Here is a 15,685-nt window from a genome sequence, read left to right on the forward strand (position 1 = left end):
CTAACAAATGTAATCGCACAGCACGGGACGCGGCTGCATGTATCCGAAGTTTCTGGAAAGTTATCGATGCTTCTACCGGGCTGTCTGTTGTCGCCGAAGCTTATGTTATCTGATTTCATCGCGTGACGCGAATGGTGTAGAACTTTGTGGAAGGCACGCGGGTCCGAACGATTAGTCTGGAACATTCGACGACTGCTGTATAAAAGCCGACGCGCTTGACCCGCTGATCAGATTTTCGACGATCGCCGACCATGTTCGCCGCTATCGTTGTGCTATAAGTGTAGCCTGTTTTTGTGGACACAGGTTCGCCCAATAAAAGTTAGTTTTGTCTTTCACAGTATTGCTACTGTGTTCTTTTACGTCACGACCACGTGACATCTGGTGGAGGTGCTTTGCGTTCATGTACCGGACGCCCCCACAAAGCCGTGACCCAAGCCCTCACGCGGCAGACACCAACGTTGCCAAGAACCAGCGAGGTAGCCGCAGGCTGCAAGGACTGCCCCCGGAGCACGGACTTTTGCCTGAGACGACTAGGAAGATCGCCACCAAGTCCACCCCAATGGCAGCCCCAGCGTTCCCCGTCGTCCTGCAGCAGCCGAGGGAGCCTTCGACGTTCCGCGGTTAAACTTTCGAGGACCCGAAAAGCTGGCTTGAGACGTGCGAGAGAGTCGCTACGTTTAAGAACTGCAACAGCGACGACAAACTGCGATATGTCTTCTTGGCATTGAAAGACGCGGCCAGGACGTGGTTCGAGAACCGAGAAGCCACCTTAACGACCTGGAAACTTTTCCGTAGTGGCTTTCTGCAAACATTTACAAGCGTCGTGCGAAATGAGCGAGCCCAAGCTCTACTGGAGACCAGAGCGCAGCTCCCGAATGAGACGATTGCGACCTTCACTGAGGAAATGAGCCGTCTGTTCCGCCACCCCGACCCAGAAATGTCCGAAGAGAAAAAAGTCCGCCTGCTGATGCGTGGTGTGAAGGAGGAACTTTTTGCCGGAATGGTACGAAGCCCACCGAAGACCGTCGACAAGTTTCTTCGCGAGGCCACCAGCATCGAGAAGACACTCGAGATGCGAAACCGGCAATTCGACCGCCAGACGAACTGGACAAACCACACCGGAGTTCAGTCACTGGTGACCGACGACCTACGCGAGACTATCCGAGCTGTCGTGCAGGAGGAGCTACAAATGCTGTTCCCATTATGACAGCCTCAAGTGGCTTCAATTGCCGACGCCGTGCGTGAGGAGCTCCAACAACAACTTGCAGTAGCCCCTGAATCGCCGCAGCCTGAGCCGCAAGCGATGACCTGCACCGCCGTCGCACGCCGTCAAGTTCCCCCCCCCCCCCCCCCCCGCGACCACGCCAGGGCCCTGTCACGCCGCAGTTCCGTCGTCCGCCGCCGCCGCCGCCAGCACGACCACCCGTCGCCCAGCGCACCTACGCGAGGAAGACGGACATTTGGCGCGCTCCTGACCACTGCCCGCTCTGCTACCACTGCGGAGAAGCGGGTCACGTCTACCGACGATGTCCATACCGGGAGATGGGACTGCGAGGTTTCGCCGTGAACGCTACGCGCCCGCAGCAAGGTGAACGCCCCCGCGATGTCGCCGACTACCTCGCCGCTACTCAGTGGAGCTCTCGACGAACCGTCTCGTTCGCGTCACCAGGCCGCTACATGTTGCCGCAGCGCCCACCATACACTAGCCCAGCCTGGGGCCGGTCAGCGAGCCCATATCCGGAAAACTAAAAGCATTAACCGATGGAGGTGCAGTTGCTGTTCGTCGAACTGACGAAGATCTTCCGCCGCCGACGAAGACACCGAAGAAACTACCACGACGAAATAACGACACACCGCCGTCCCAACGAAATCAGGAAGCCAAGACTACACCGAGGAAAGACGACTTGACGACGCGACGTTCCAACTTCAGTTCAACACGACGCAGCCGTGATCCGACGCCATGACCTAACTGTAACGCAAGATAAAGAACCACCGACCTCGACGTGCTTCTCGACGGCCACGCAGTCACCGCCTTAGTAGACACAGGAGCCGATTACTCCGTCATGAGTGGACCCATCGCCGCCCAGTTGAGGAAAGTTAAGACTGCATGGGAAGGCCCTCAACTTCGGACCGCTGGAGGATACCTCATTATGCCGACTGGGATCTGCATGGCAAGAATTACCGTTTATGACCGGAGTTACCCTGCCACCTTCGTTATCCTCCAACAGTGTTCACGAGACGCCATTCTCGGTATGGACTTCCTGAATGAACATGGCGCAGTCTTCGACCTGAAGTGAAAATCGATAACGCTGTCGCAAGATCAAGCGATACCGCCGGAGAGCTGTCGTAGTCACCACGCCTTGAGTGTGCTCGAAGATCAAGTGAGCATCCCGCCGCGCTCCAGCATTATTATTTCCGTCGGCACCGAAACACCCGCTGACGTAGACGGCGTTATTGAGGGCGACCAACACCTACTGCTAGACCGTGAAATTTGCGTCGCAAGAGGGATCGCTCGACTCCACGGAGGGCAAGTGGAAGTTGTGCTAACCAACTTAAGCCAAGAGTTCAAGCACATCAACAAGGGCACGACAAGTCGCATATATCGAAGAATTTGTGGAAACCAGCAATGTCTTTGTCCTCTCGAATTCAGCCGCATCTACCCCAATGAGCATAGTCCCCGAACCAGACTTCGACGTGAATCCAAGTCTTCCTATGAGTAAGCAGCAACAGATTAGAAGTCTTCTACGACAATACAAAGATTGCTTTTCGATGTCATCGATGCGATGATGTTTTCGATGAATCGCACAGCGTGGGACGCGCCTGCATGTATGCGAAGTTTCTGGAAAGTTACCGATGCTTCTACCCGGCTGTCTGTTGTCGCCGAACCTTATGTTATCTGATTTCATCGCGTCACGCAAATGGTGTAGAACATTGTGGAAGGCACGCGGGTGCGTAGGATTAGTCTGGAACATTCGACGACTGCTGTATAAAAGCCGACGCACTTGAACCCCTGATCAGATTTTCGACGATCGCCGACTGTGTTCGCCGCTTTCGTTGTGCTTTAAGTGTAGCCGGTTTTGTGGGCACAGGTTCGCCCAATAAAAGCTGGTTTTGCCTTTCCCAGTATTGCTACTGTGTTGTTTGACGTCACGACCATGTCACAATATGAGCAATGAGGAGGTCGACACGACAACGATCACCACCTCGTCGCCTCGCCCACAACGAGGACTTTGCGCAAGTGGCTTAACTGTACAACACATGTGCTTTCTACAGAAACACATTTGTGCGAATAGCATACGCCATTCAAAGATTAGTTTCTGACTGCACGTTCTTTTTGTTTTGTTTTCCTAAACAAGGAGAATGTAATGGTAGCCAAGTCATCGACCCAGAGGCTACGAGACATGAGCGCACATCCACCTTCTCGAGGAGAGGTCATTCCCTTGCCTTTCACTGCCGATGGCGGCTATAAGTCTAGCTCGCAGTAAAGCGCGTCTTTCATTCCCCTGCAACCATTTCGGTGTGTTTCATCGGCGCCTCAACAGCCGGTACAACCAGTGTCATCGCCAAGATACACCTCAAGCAACACATCTCTACGACTCTGTGCAAGGTATGTCATCGGCACCATTTAGCCCAAACTGATGGCTCACTCCTTAGGACATTCACAACTATGTTGCAGAAATTGTCTTTCTTCCGCTGAGTATGAGCTTGCGACTTACATTTGAAGGGTCTCTACCTAACCCTTGAACGACTTGGCGTATGCTCTCAGGCGGTCTTTCATATATTAACTTGCGCGGCCCACATAAGCGCCGTCGGAATTTAGGTGAGTGAGCTATACAACTTTTGTATATGGCACTCTATATACTTTATAGAGTGGTATTCGTCGCGTTACTTCGATGATCCTGAAGGTGTTTCGAGAGCGGCGTATCGCTATGAGCGCTGGCGCAGGCTAAAGCTAAAGCTCTAAAGCTTAGTTACAATTCCTCCAGAATGCAGCCGTTCTGGCACGTACCCTCAACAGAGTATACTTCTAAACTCAGATGTGAAATTTCTCCCACGCACTAAAATACCATCAGGGCTGTACTATGGCCGTGTTGTGTCCAGAGGGAATGCAGCGAGCTTCACACAATTCCAGTTCATTTCGCGAGACAGTATTCATACAACCCCTGCTTCAGCAAAGCACCCAATCCATATTCTTGCTGCTTTGAACAGGGACATCGCCTACCCGTTACGATCTAGGTACCTGCTCTTTCTTGCACAAGAAAGATCTGTGTTCGTCAATGCAATAAAAGTAGTTGAAATTATCAGTTGGAGACGGAGGTTAGGCAAATTCTACAAGAATTCCCGCACATTCAGTTTCACTCCCGCGTGTTGCCTTTGGTGCTAATGCATAATGACGCGTAAAAGCGGAGCCGAACTGATCAGTGATGCCAAAGAATTTAGCACAAAGTCGGGCACAGATCCGTAATGTTGAGCTGATGTGAGCGAACATTCAAATTTGCCGAATATTTCCTAAAAGGAATTGAGCAGAACGCATCTCACGACGACTGTTGACGCTAGTGCATTCAGCATTGAATCAACATTGTGAGAACGTATTGTCGCCTTCGAAAATGTTTATGTCTGAGGCGTACACTGCAGAGGGACTCCTCTTTCGCTCTTTCTTAAGAAACAGCAGAAGCTAGATGTGGGCGAGTTGGTTTTGCATACTTAAAGAATACAGCGCTACGAGGACGCGGACTAAAAGAGGAACATTACATTTCTTACGAAAACTCGACGGCTTGTAGCGTCGACGCCACGAAGATTGCGCATTAGACCGTTTTAGTACTGCGTCATAACGATACGTACGCAAACGCTTTGCGGAACATAGCAGCGCTTGTCACGTCAGGGCTTTTAGTACTGGAAAATGCCTGCGTACGTCAGCGGGCGATCGTCGTTAGACTCCGCGCGCGTTGGATAGCGTCGGCCGCATCCGCCAGTGCGTTGAACCATCGGTCGAACGTAGACGCCGTTCTTCTTGCGTTATCCCGAACAAACGACGGCAGCACGCAAGGCTCTCCCTGTACGAACGCAAGGCACGGATGCGTGCGTATGCGGTCGCAGCCGCTGCGTATGTACGTACCCGATTCTTGCGTGCTTACGTAGGGAAACTTGCGGGCTGCTGTCGTGGTTCTCATTTTTTCGGGGAACGCGAGAAAAAAAGTGTCGCAAAATGGCAGCGTCAAAGGCGACCAGCGGACGGCTGCACTTTTCAACAGCCTACGATTTGGCTTTGCTGCGTGAAGTGAACGCGCAGAAGCCATTCCCGGATCCTGCACTGTGGCAATGCATTGCCAAAATAGGAACTTTGTTCTTGAGAAAGTGTTCACTGTTTGCTGTTTGCATGAAAGGCGCGACCTGCTTTTGGCGCAGTTGTCGCAAATTACCATGCCAGCCTGAGAAAGCACGTACTCAGTTTTTATTTTTCTCGATATGATTCGCGTATTTCACCCGTATTAAAAGTAGAGTCTCTTAAATGCCTAAATACAGTTCGACGAAGTGGGAAGATGTCCACACGTTACATCACGTTAGCGATACAAACACGATCTATCTAGTTCGACCAACGGTTCGACGTACAGGAGGACGCAGTCAATGCGCTCCGACGCGCCCGGCGTCTAACGCTTGCCCGCTTATGTACGCAGGCATTTCGCAGTACTGAAAGTCCTAACGCGACACGTGCTCCTACGTTCCGCAGAGCACTTGCGTGCTGCGTAAGTATCGTCATGGCACAGTACTAAAAATTGGCAATGGCATAGCTCTGCTATGCCACGATATACGTAGCGAAGCAAAGGCATAGCATCGTTAGCATCGGTTAAGCTTGATTGCAAGTCCAGGTTTGTCGGTTTGTCTAGCTGTGTTGCGGCGTTTAGCCAGTCTTTCGGGCGCTCTTCGTCTGTTTCCTGGGCGATTTGTTTCCTCTTCATCTCGTTCCGATGTCGATTCCAGGCCTCCTCCTGCTTATCAGAATTGTCGCCGTCCATACTGCCGCCTCAACTGTGGTTCCGGCGCACGCAAGGTTTCATTTTCAATCCTCCGACATGTTATCAGGCCTGCAACGCAGCTGGCGAAGCGAGTGGAGGCGAAAGCAACGACGAGGAATGCGGTGTGACAAGGAACGCGGTGTGACATCATGTGCCTCCTCGGAGCACGGTCACGGCGAAATCGCCAGTTCGTGGCCAGTAAAGTTTTCGCTTTAAAACTGTGTACTCTTTATTCTCTGGACGGATGGACGCTATGAGCATCCCCTCTGGAACGGGGCGGTGGGTTGCGCCACCAAGCTCTTGCTATTATACTGTATAATGTCCTACCTAGGTTAGATTATCAAGAAAGAAAAAAAAAACACTATGAACTACCACACCCAAATTTCCTTATCCCTTATTGCTGAACTGTGCTTTTGTACGTCTCCGCCTTTTGTAGTTTCCCAACTTTAATTTCACCAATCCTCCAATCGCTTTTTACTAATGCCTATTTCGGACATGTTTACTTTACGAGTGGTCCCGCTGAACCCGAGGGCTTCAAGTAGGCCAGTGGTGCCTAAATCGACCGCTGGGTAGACATCTTCACATTCTAATAAAACATGCTTCATAGTTTCCTTAGCTTTATCGCAGCAAGCACATGCTTCTTCTTCCTTCTTATATCTCGCTTTACAGGTGCGTGATCTAAGGCATCCCGATTTCGCTTCGAAAAGTAATGAGCTTCCCTTTGAGTTATCATAAATGGTTTCTTTCCTGATTTCGTTTTTTCCTCTTAAGTAGTTCTTAAGTAGTTCTTTTTCATTGCCGCCACCCATGAGATTATTTCAGCCTCTCTTACTTTCCGCTTGACCTTCTTTGTCGCTGCGTTGCCCACCCTACAGGCCGCATACTTGCTGGTGAGCTTCCGAGTTCATTTGCTCCACTGTGAATCAATGTTTTTCCTGTACATATAACTGAACACCCATTCTCTCTAAAATGCTTGGCCCGTCGATGTGTGCGAACACTAATGAACGCGTGATGATGCAGGCGGGCTTCTCTCTCGCAAGTTTGATCTTTATCTATGGTTTGATGGTGATATATTTGCATCCCGTTAGAAACGGCGCCGTGACAAATAGTCACCTATCCTGCTTCATTTATACGGGTATTCTATAAAGGTTTTTCATTCTAGCATGTTTGCGCACATCTCCGTAATCTCTTTATTTTTTCTGTAAACGTCTCTATCTAGCTTCTGTCGTTACCTTTGCCTGTAAGAGATCCGGTCATATCAATCGCTTCCCTGCTTTTTTTTTTGCACCAATACTCGAAACATCTCTTGCTGGTTTCGACTGTTGACTGTTTCATACTCCTCTTCACTTTAAATCCAAGTGATTCTTGAAAGTATACTTTACCTACGGGTCTCGCCGTTTTAGTCTCACCGGATTCCTTAAGGTTGTTTTGAGTGTTCTCCTTATGTTTGCTGCCGCATATACACGGGGTTCATCTTGTTGCGAATATTGGCTTCTTTATGCCTGTGCCCTTAGGCAACCAGCTCAAGCCTCAAATACCAAGGCACTACGCTTTCTGTTATCGTATAGATTTTCCCTTCTAATTTCCTTATTTCCATTCTCGTAATTTGCCGTGGTATTTTATTCCCATTCTTTTAATTCTCCGTCTCTGTTTTCTTTCACTTTCTTTCTGATGACGAAAGCCTACTCATTCCTTATGGGAATGTCCGACACACCAATCTGTGAGTTGTGCAAGTGTGAAGAGACTATTGAGTTGGTGTTGTGTGTTTGTGATTTCTATGACAACTAAAGCGATGTTCTTCAGGAGTTGGTAAACTCATTAGATAACATACCATTTTCAGAGACTGAGATTCTCGGACCACGGCCCCGTGCGTCGGAGGCCTACAAAGCGACGCGGGCACTGCTAAACTTAATGAAAGCGACCGGCCTCAGTGACCGATTATAGGCTTGAAGTTATGGGCATCCGCATGTACTCACACTGATAGTGCATGGTGCCCTCGCTCTCTTTTATTTCTTCCAATAAACTCGTTCCCCTGTGCGGGGTAGCAAATAAGATGTGCGTCTGGTTGACCTCCCTACCTTTCCTTCCTTACTTTTCATCCTCCACCTCCCTTCTGGTGGCTCCCGCTTGCCTATATATATCTTTATTTACCTTGCACTTGGTTGCCTACTTTCTTGACCTCTTCCTGCATTCTTAGTCCGCGCTTTCGTGTACAAATACGTGTGCACTTTAATAAACCATTTATTTTTAACCATATTTCTGGGTGTTCCTGAAAAAATAATTTTGCTCTTGGCTTCACTCAATTCAAAACAGGCCAACCAGTCACCCTGTAATGCCTCATTTCTGGTTTTACCCTTGGTTTCTTAAGCGAACCAGCGCACCTCTGTTTGGTTAACAGTCAACCCCGACAAGATATCCAATTTTACGCATAGAATGGCATTTGCGAACCCTAGCCCTGGCACCATTACTCCTTTCCAAATTGCACTCACCACCTCAGATTTATTGGGTTCATAAAGCGATTATGTTTCATAATTCATCCATTCTGTTTCCCCTTTATTTTAGTATTATTTTGGTAGATGCTTGATGAAGTGTTTCTTTTCGCTTATGTAGGCGCCGAGCCATTTATATTGTTTGACTATAGGTATGACTTGCTGTTCAATTGACTGTTCAATAATGGTCACAGTTACCTATTTCTTTGTGCGAAAGACCAAAATTTGTCGCTGCGTTGCCACAGATATTCGCAGGTGTTTGTAAATCCCTTGCATTGTCCGCTAGTAGCCCTATGGCCTACGCATACATCAGTCGCAGGACCTTCTATTGCACCATTTCGCCAATATGCATGTGGGACAAATGAAATGTGCCTACCCAATCGCTTCAAGAGCCTGATTTCCTGCCTGGACCTATGTGAGTGTTATCGGCACTTCTTGACAGTTCTTTTAGCAACTCCGACGTCCCTTACGCGAGCCACAGCCCTTTTTAGGGCTCTCCGCTGACCGTCTCGCTGCTGGGCCTAGCTCCGCCTAGCATTGGCGTAGGAACGGAGCGCGATGGCGCGCGCGCCTGGCGCGAGATCCACAATAACCTCTCGAAACAGCGTCAGCATCCTTCGCCACCAGCATACCCCACAGTGGCTCATAGGACTCAATTAAGAGCTGAACCGAAGCCCCCGCCGCTGCCGCGCAGCGATTATAAAAGCATCCTAAGAGTTCGTGGGGGCCTCAACTGCGCTGGAATCCATGAATGCATCCTCAGACAAGTCATCCTCAAGGCTGCGGGGATCCCCATCACTGACCGCACCAGTTCTGACCAAATTCGTGTCACCACCATCAACAATACCGTTCTAATCAGCACACCAGACATGGGACGTGCAGATCTCTACCACAACATCCAGAGTCTGCAATTCAATGGTAACCCTTACGAAGTCGCCATCCATGTGGCCGATCCCATCGATACCTGCAGAGGATGTATTCACTTGCCCCCAGATTACTCAGAAGACGACATCGCCTCAACGCTTTGCAGATGCAATCCAACATTGATTATTGGGGGTGCACGACGCCTGGGCAATACTGAAACCATCATGGTCATATTCCAAGGCAAAATCATCCCTTTCTACGTCAACTACGACGGCTGTTCACTTCGATGCCGCCCCTTCAGGCAGAAGGTAGAAGCCTGCACCCAATGCCGCGGGATTGGTCATCGCCAGGACGTCTGCACAAATGCGACCGACACACTCTGCCCCAAGTGTGGAATGAAAGACGCACCCATGGACCACGAATGTGACCCGATATCGGTTGTGTGCAACGGAAACCATCAAACCGGCTCCTGACTGTGCAAACAAAGGTTCAAACCGCACCCTAACCGTCCCAGGCATAAACAAGACACTTCACCCACCAACGAACTCCCAGTCTCGACCGTACTCGCGACTCTAGCCGGCGAAGAAGTAGCAGCAAAAGCAAGGACCGCGGGCCTGGCTATGCAACCCAAGACGTCGCCTGGCCAGCTCTATCATCAAGCCCTACTCTCGCCAACTCCTCACGCAACCCACCCCAGGTAAGCTGGGTTAAGGTAGCCTCTTCCAGCTGCTCCTAAAACCAGACTGCTAATAATGAATCCCTCCTTGAAGAAAATACAATTCTAAAAGCCGAAATTCAAAGACTTAAATTAGAACTCCAATCTCGTCACCCCTCTACTTCAACCTCTGAAGCCCCTCTCTAACACGACCCTTTCGACTCATCATCCATCAGCCCTACCTGAAACCTCCTCACACCGGCCCCATGGACACTAGCCCCTCCACTGAACGGGAACCGCTTCACCCTCCCTCCAGCAAACGTAAAACTCCGAGCACTCCGCGATCAGAGGACACCCTGGACGAGACAATCTTAAATTATAACGACAGGCTAACCGCTTTGGAGACTAAATTCCAGAATATACTCACTGCAATTGAAAAAATCAATACAGATTACACAGCCAGGAATGAAAAGCTCGACAATTTTTTTGAATTCGTACAAGCACACATCCAACAAACTACAAGGTGGATAGCTGGAGTCACCGCGAATCATCCTAACATAGTTGCACCTGCTCGACCCGCCTCCCCACCAGCTCCGCTTAACAACGGCCAATAACCCGACCCGCTCCTAGTTTGAAGTGTGGCAGTGGAACTGTAGGGGGTTTCGAAAAAAGAAAGCACACCTCCAGCAGTTTCTAGCCTCCTCTTCTAATATCCCAGCTGTCATTGCGCTTCAGGAAACTCACGGACTAATCAGCATCCCAGGTTATAATGTCTATCAGAACAATAAGGTCTCCCGGCCCGATACGGCAATTCTTATGCAAAAGCACCTCACTGCCAATCACTCCCAATTCGACAGCGTCGATATAGAGCACGATTTTCTAGAAATTATTCCTCGCAAAAATAATGCACCTGGCCTTTACATTCTCAATATCTATAGTCGTCCACAAGACAAACATCACCGCTTTGACTCCCTTTTCGCTCAAGCTATTGCCGCTGCCACTCACCACCCCCTCCTAATCCTTGGAGATTTCAACGCACCCAACCATTTGTGGGGTCACTCCGTTTCTACTCCTAAGGGCAGAGCCCTATGGATCCACATACAAGACCACAGACTCACATTACATAACGACATCGATGCACCAACCAGGCTAGGCGATAGCGTAGCTTAGGACACCTCCCCCGATCTTACACTTACACACAGAATCCAACACGTCACATAGCACAACTCACAAGTTAACCTCGGCAGCGATCATTACATCATTACCATCACACTACAATTAAAACACAAACCCTTTGCACCAAAACGCCTCAGCCTTACCAATTGGGACAATTTTCGAGAGGCCCGCCAGATATCCGCTCCCACAAACATTCAAGACATTTCAGAATGGGTTCAGCAACTACACTCAGACGCCCAGACGCACACTACCACTCTGCCCCCCGAAACCGCTCACACTACGGTTGATTCCAAACTTCTACACATGTGGGAAGCCAAACAGACCCTTCTCAAACGGTGGAAGAGGCAACGGTTCAACCGAAAACTAAGACTCAGAATTGCCAAATTAGACCTCCAGATCCAGGAGTACGCCACACAACTGGCCTGCCAGCAGTGGGGCCAGGTATGTGAAAGCATGCATGACAACCTCGATAACAAGCGCACATGGCAGCTCTTGCGACACATATTAGACCCTACCACATCGCGCACACACCACAACCGTAGCATAAACAAGCTGCTACATGCACACAAAAACAACCTCAACGGATTCTTCGGCGACCTCCGCCATAAACATCTGCCTCCCGCTCAGAAGTATGACATGCCGAAATATACTGGCCAACCCAACGACCTACTTAGCGCCACTATCACGGAAGCAGAGGTTCGCCATGTCCTCGCCACCCTGCGCACAATGTCAGCACCAGGCCCCGACCTTATTAACAATAAAATACTCCGCAATCTAGACGACAACGCTGTCACAGCCATCACGGCGTACTTCAATCACTGCTTTGACACTGGCACCTTCCCTAGTTCGTGGAAAGATGCCAGGGTAATTTTTATCCCAAAGCCAAACAAACCACTCAACACTTCTAATCTCAGGCCTATATCACTAACCTCTCGTCTAGGTAAAACACTTGAACACGTCATCCTCAACCGACTCAGTAAATACATGGAGGGCAACAATCTTTATCCATCAGAAATGGTAGGCTTTCGAAAATCTCACTCATGCCAAGATATCATGCTTCGAATTAAGCATGACATCATTACGCCCAATAGCAGTCTAGATACGCAAGCAATTCTCAGTCTGGACCTCCACGGAGCCTTCAATAACGTTTCACATTCCGCCATCCTCCGAGAGCTTAATCTCATTGGGGTTGGCGGAAAGACATATGACTACATATGTACCTTCTTATCCAACCGTACCGCAGCGATACACATAGGCACAGAGCAATCCATTTCATACGCTTTAGGTAGCTACGGCACGCCCCAAGGCTCAGTGCTGTCCCCTTTTCTTTTTAATCTTTCTATGATGCCGATGGCGCAAGTATTGCGGTCTATTCCCGATCACAAGTTTTCACTGTACGCCGATGACATCACTCTTTGGACGACTGGCGGCTCCGATGGAGAGATTCAAGACACTCTACAGGCCGCAGCAGACGCCCTCGTGGCTCATGCCGGGGCTATGAATCTCACATGCTCCCTTCAAAAATCCGAGCTACTTCTTCTGCCATCCCACCGGGGGGCCGGAAAACACATGTCTAGTATAGAGGTAATCCTAAACCACATCCCCGTTACTAGAGTGGACAGGCTCCGGGTGCTCGGTTTACACATTCAAAGCAACCGGCTCAACACATATACTCTACACACACTCCACACCACAGTCGATCACACCCGGCGTCTTCTAGGGTGAGTCTCCAATAAACATGGCGGACTAAAGGAGGCCGAACTTCTCCGCTTGATTCAAGCCTTCGTTATCAGTAAGATTACATTCGCAACACCATATCTACATTTCCTTAAATCAGAATCAGATAAGATCGACACTCCTTTACTCAAAATATATAAATTCGCTCTGGGGGTCCCCATACGTACCTCCACTGAAAGGCTAATGCTTACTGGAACTTTCAACACACTTACAGAACTCACAGAAGCCCACCTCACATCCCAATATAGCAGACTTTCTAACACTGCAACAGGTCGGCACATTCTACAAACTCTTTCTATCACTCCGGCACCCATCATCAAGACTAAATACACCATTCCACATCACATACACGAGAACCTCTGCATCCCCCCACTTCCTAAAAACATGCATCCTGTGCATCACAAACAGCGCAGGAGGCAGCGAGCAAAGGCTCTCCAGAAACAATTCTCCACCGCTAAAGACGTGCTCTATGTTGATGCTGCCGAATATCGGAACAGAAATCATTACGCAATAACAGTCATTAACTCTCACGGCCTGGTCGCTGCGGCCGCCTCCATTCCTGGCTCTTCCTCGGAGGAGGCGGAGGAAGCGGCCATAGCCCTGGCCCTCACAAATCCAAATTCATCAGTTATCGTTAGCGACTCCAAAGCAGCCATACATAACTTCGGAGCGGGTAGGGTCTCTAAGCTAGCCCTTTCTCTCCTCTTGGCCCATCCTTTCCATCAAACTGTGGCATTAATCTGGACTCCCGCGCATGCGGGCCTTGCCGGAAACGAGGCGGCTCATGCCAGTGCCCGAGGATTTACAGTCCGGGCTCAGGCATCAGATGTGTCGAACCTCGCCACGGAGGAGGCGCCGTTTACAGCGCGGGATCGACTTATTACTTACCACGACATCTGGACACACTACCGATTAGACCGCTTAGCCTTTCCGCCACTCATGGGCAAATCCCTGCGTAGGTGTGAAGTTCTGTGGCGACAGCTGCAGACTCGCACCTTTCCGTCCCCTTACCTCCTCCACCGCATTCATCAAGCCATTTACCTTTCTCCCTCTTGTAAATTCTGTATCTCTCCCAGAGCAGACTTAAACCACATCATGTGGGGGTGCCCTAAGCAGCCCCTTAGCCCTTTCCTCAAGCAATTAATATCTAGTGAGGAGCAGTGGGAGGCTGCCTTGCGCAGCTCCAGGCCCGATCTTCAGGAGGCCATCCTGGAGTGGGCTGAGAGGATAAAGGAGGCCTACTTCAAGTAGTTCCTCCTCCCACCCTCTATTCCATTGCCCCCTTCCCTTTAAAGAGGGATAAATAAAGTTTTTCATCATCATCATCAAAATTTGCTGTTTTACAATCGTGTTTCTATGCCCTTAACATAAAGAATGAGCAAGAATGGTGACAGAGGCAATCCTTGCTTCAGTGCTCGGTGAGTTTCTGCCACTTCATTACATTTTCGACTTTTCCACACAACTTATGTTTGGCTGTCTATGTATGTCTCCATCAGCAACTGCAAGAAGTCGTCATCCATACTTTTGTATTAAAATATCCTATAACATTTCTCTATCTACTTTGGTGCAGGCTCCTTTAATTTAAAAATGCAATCACAAAAACTCTATGCAGTGCTACTGAAATTTATATTCCACTGAGTTAGTAGAAACATATCTTCAAAGCGACTGCTTTGTATGAACCAATCCTGTAATTCGCCCAGAACATTTTTCTCCACCCACTTAGACAGTTCTAATTTTATTGCTTTCATTTCAATTCTATATATCACCGACGTTGCTGCAAATGGCCTGTATGAGCTCATCTTATCCTTGGTACCTATCTATGTGAGGTTAGTCTTGCTTTCGCACCATACAACTGCAATTTTTTTGGCCCTAATCACTTGCTCCGTCATTACTCTTCGGCCCGACGTTTTTCATTAACTGTATTGGGATTTCATCGAACCCTGGTCGTGTGGTATAAGGGACCATTTTATTATGCATTTTTTCTTCTAACATCTTTATGTGCTTATCTTTAGGTTTTCAAGTTCATTTGTTCTTGCTGGATCTGCTTTCATCTGAACCACACTTTATTTCGCGGCGAAGTTATCCCTAATAATCTCTGTGATGTACCACAGTGCATCGTCTCCTTAGAAAATGTTACCTTCTTCATCCTTTAAAGCCGTTTGCGAATTTTCAGTTGGAGCTACGAGTGCTCTTACATGATTCCAGAAACATTTGGGGCCCCCCCTTGTCTCATTTTGGCATGTTGTGCAGGTAGCGTTCACTTGGTAAGTTTATTTTCTCATATTGACCTCACTCACCAGGCTTTTTATTGTCTTATTTTTTCGTTTTCTTCTTCTAAGCCAAACTTTTTAACTTCTCGATGACCCCTAGGTGCCTGATTACGTTTTTACATAGCTCGCTTTGTTTGATTGTTCACAACTTTCATGGTTTTCTCGTTCCAACTGTTTTGCCGTGTCTGCCTTATCTGCTGCTGCCTAATGTCTACCACTTCGTTATATCCCCAGACTGTTGTAGGAAAAGCCTCCATTTCGTTCCCTATGTTTTTTCGCGATCTTTAGGATATGATGTTCATTCCTTTTTTTACAAATTCTGGTGTTATTGGTTCGTTGCTTCGCGGTAGTATCTCTCCCAAACTTAAAGGCAGAAAGCCTATGATAGCTACTCCAGCTATTTTTTTCATTTTCGTCTATTCTCGGTAGGCCTAGTTGTGTGTAGGCCATTCCTGAGAATAAAGCATAGTCGATTCATGC

The 15,685-nt window shown here is 48.9% G+C and overlaps 1 protein-coding gene across 1 annotated transcript in view; it reads left to right on the top strand.

The window, feature by feature from the left end:
* Positions 1 to 15,685, top strand: part of LOC142578394 (uncharacterized) — a 128,212-nt gene that overhangs the window by 2,804 nt on the left and 109,723 nt on the right. The window contains exon 2 of the mRNA XM_075687788.1: positions 3,476 to 3,607. Within this exon, the coding sequence (XP_075543903.1) occupies positions 3,476 to 3,607 (132 nt within the window). The remainder of the gene's footprint in view (positions 1 to 3,475; positions 3,608 to 15,685) is intronic.

Source organism: Dermacentor variabilis, chromosome 4 (genome assembly GCF_050947875.1).
Source record: "Dermacentor variabilis isolate Ectoservices chromosome 4, ASM5094787v1, whole genome shotgun sequence".
NCBI lineage: Eukaryota > Metazoa > Arthropoda > Arachnida > Ixodida > Ixodidae > Dermacentor > Dermacentor variabilis.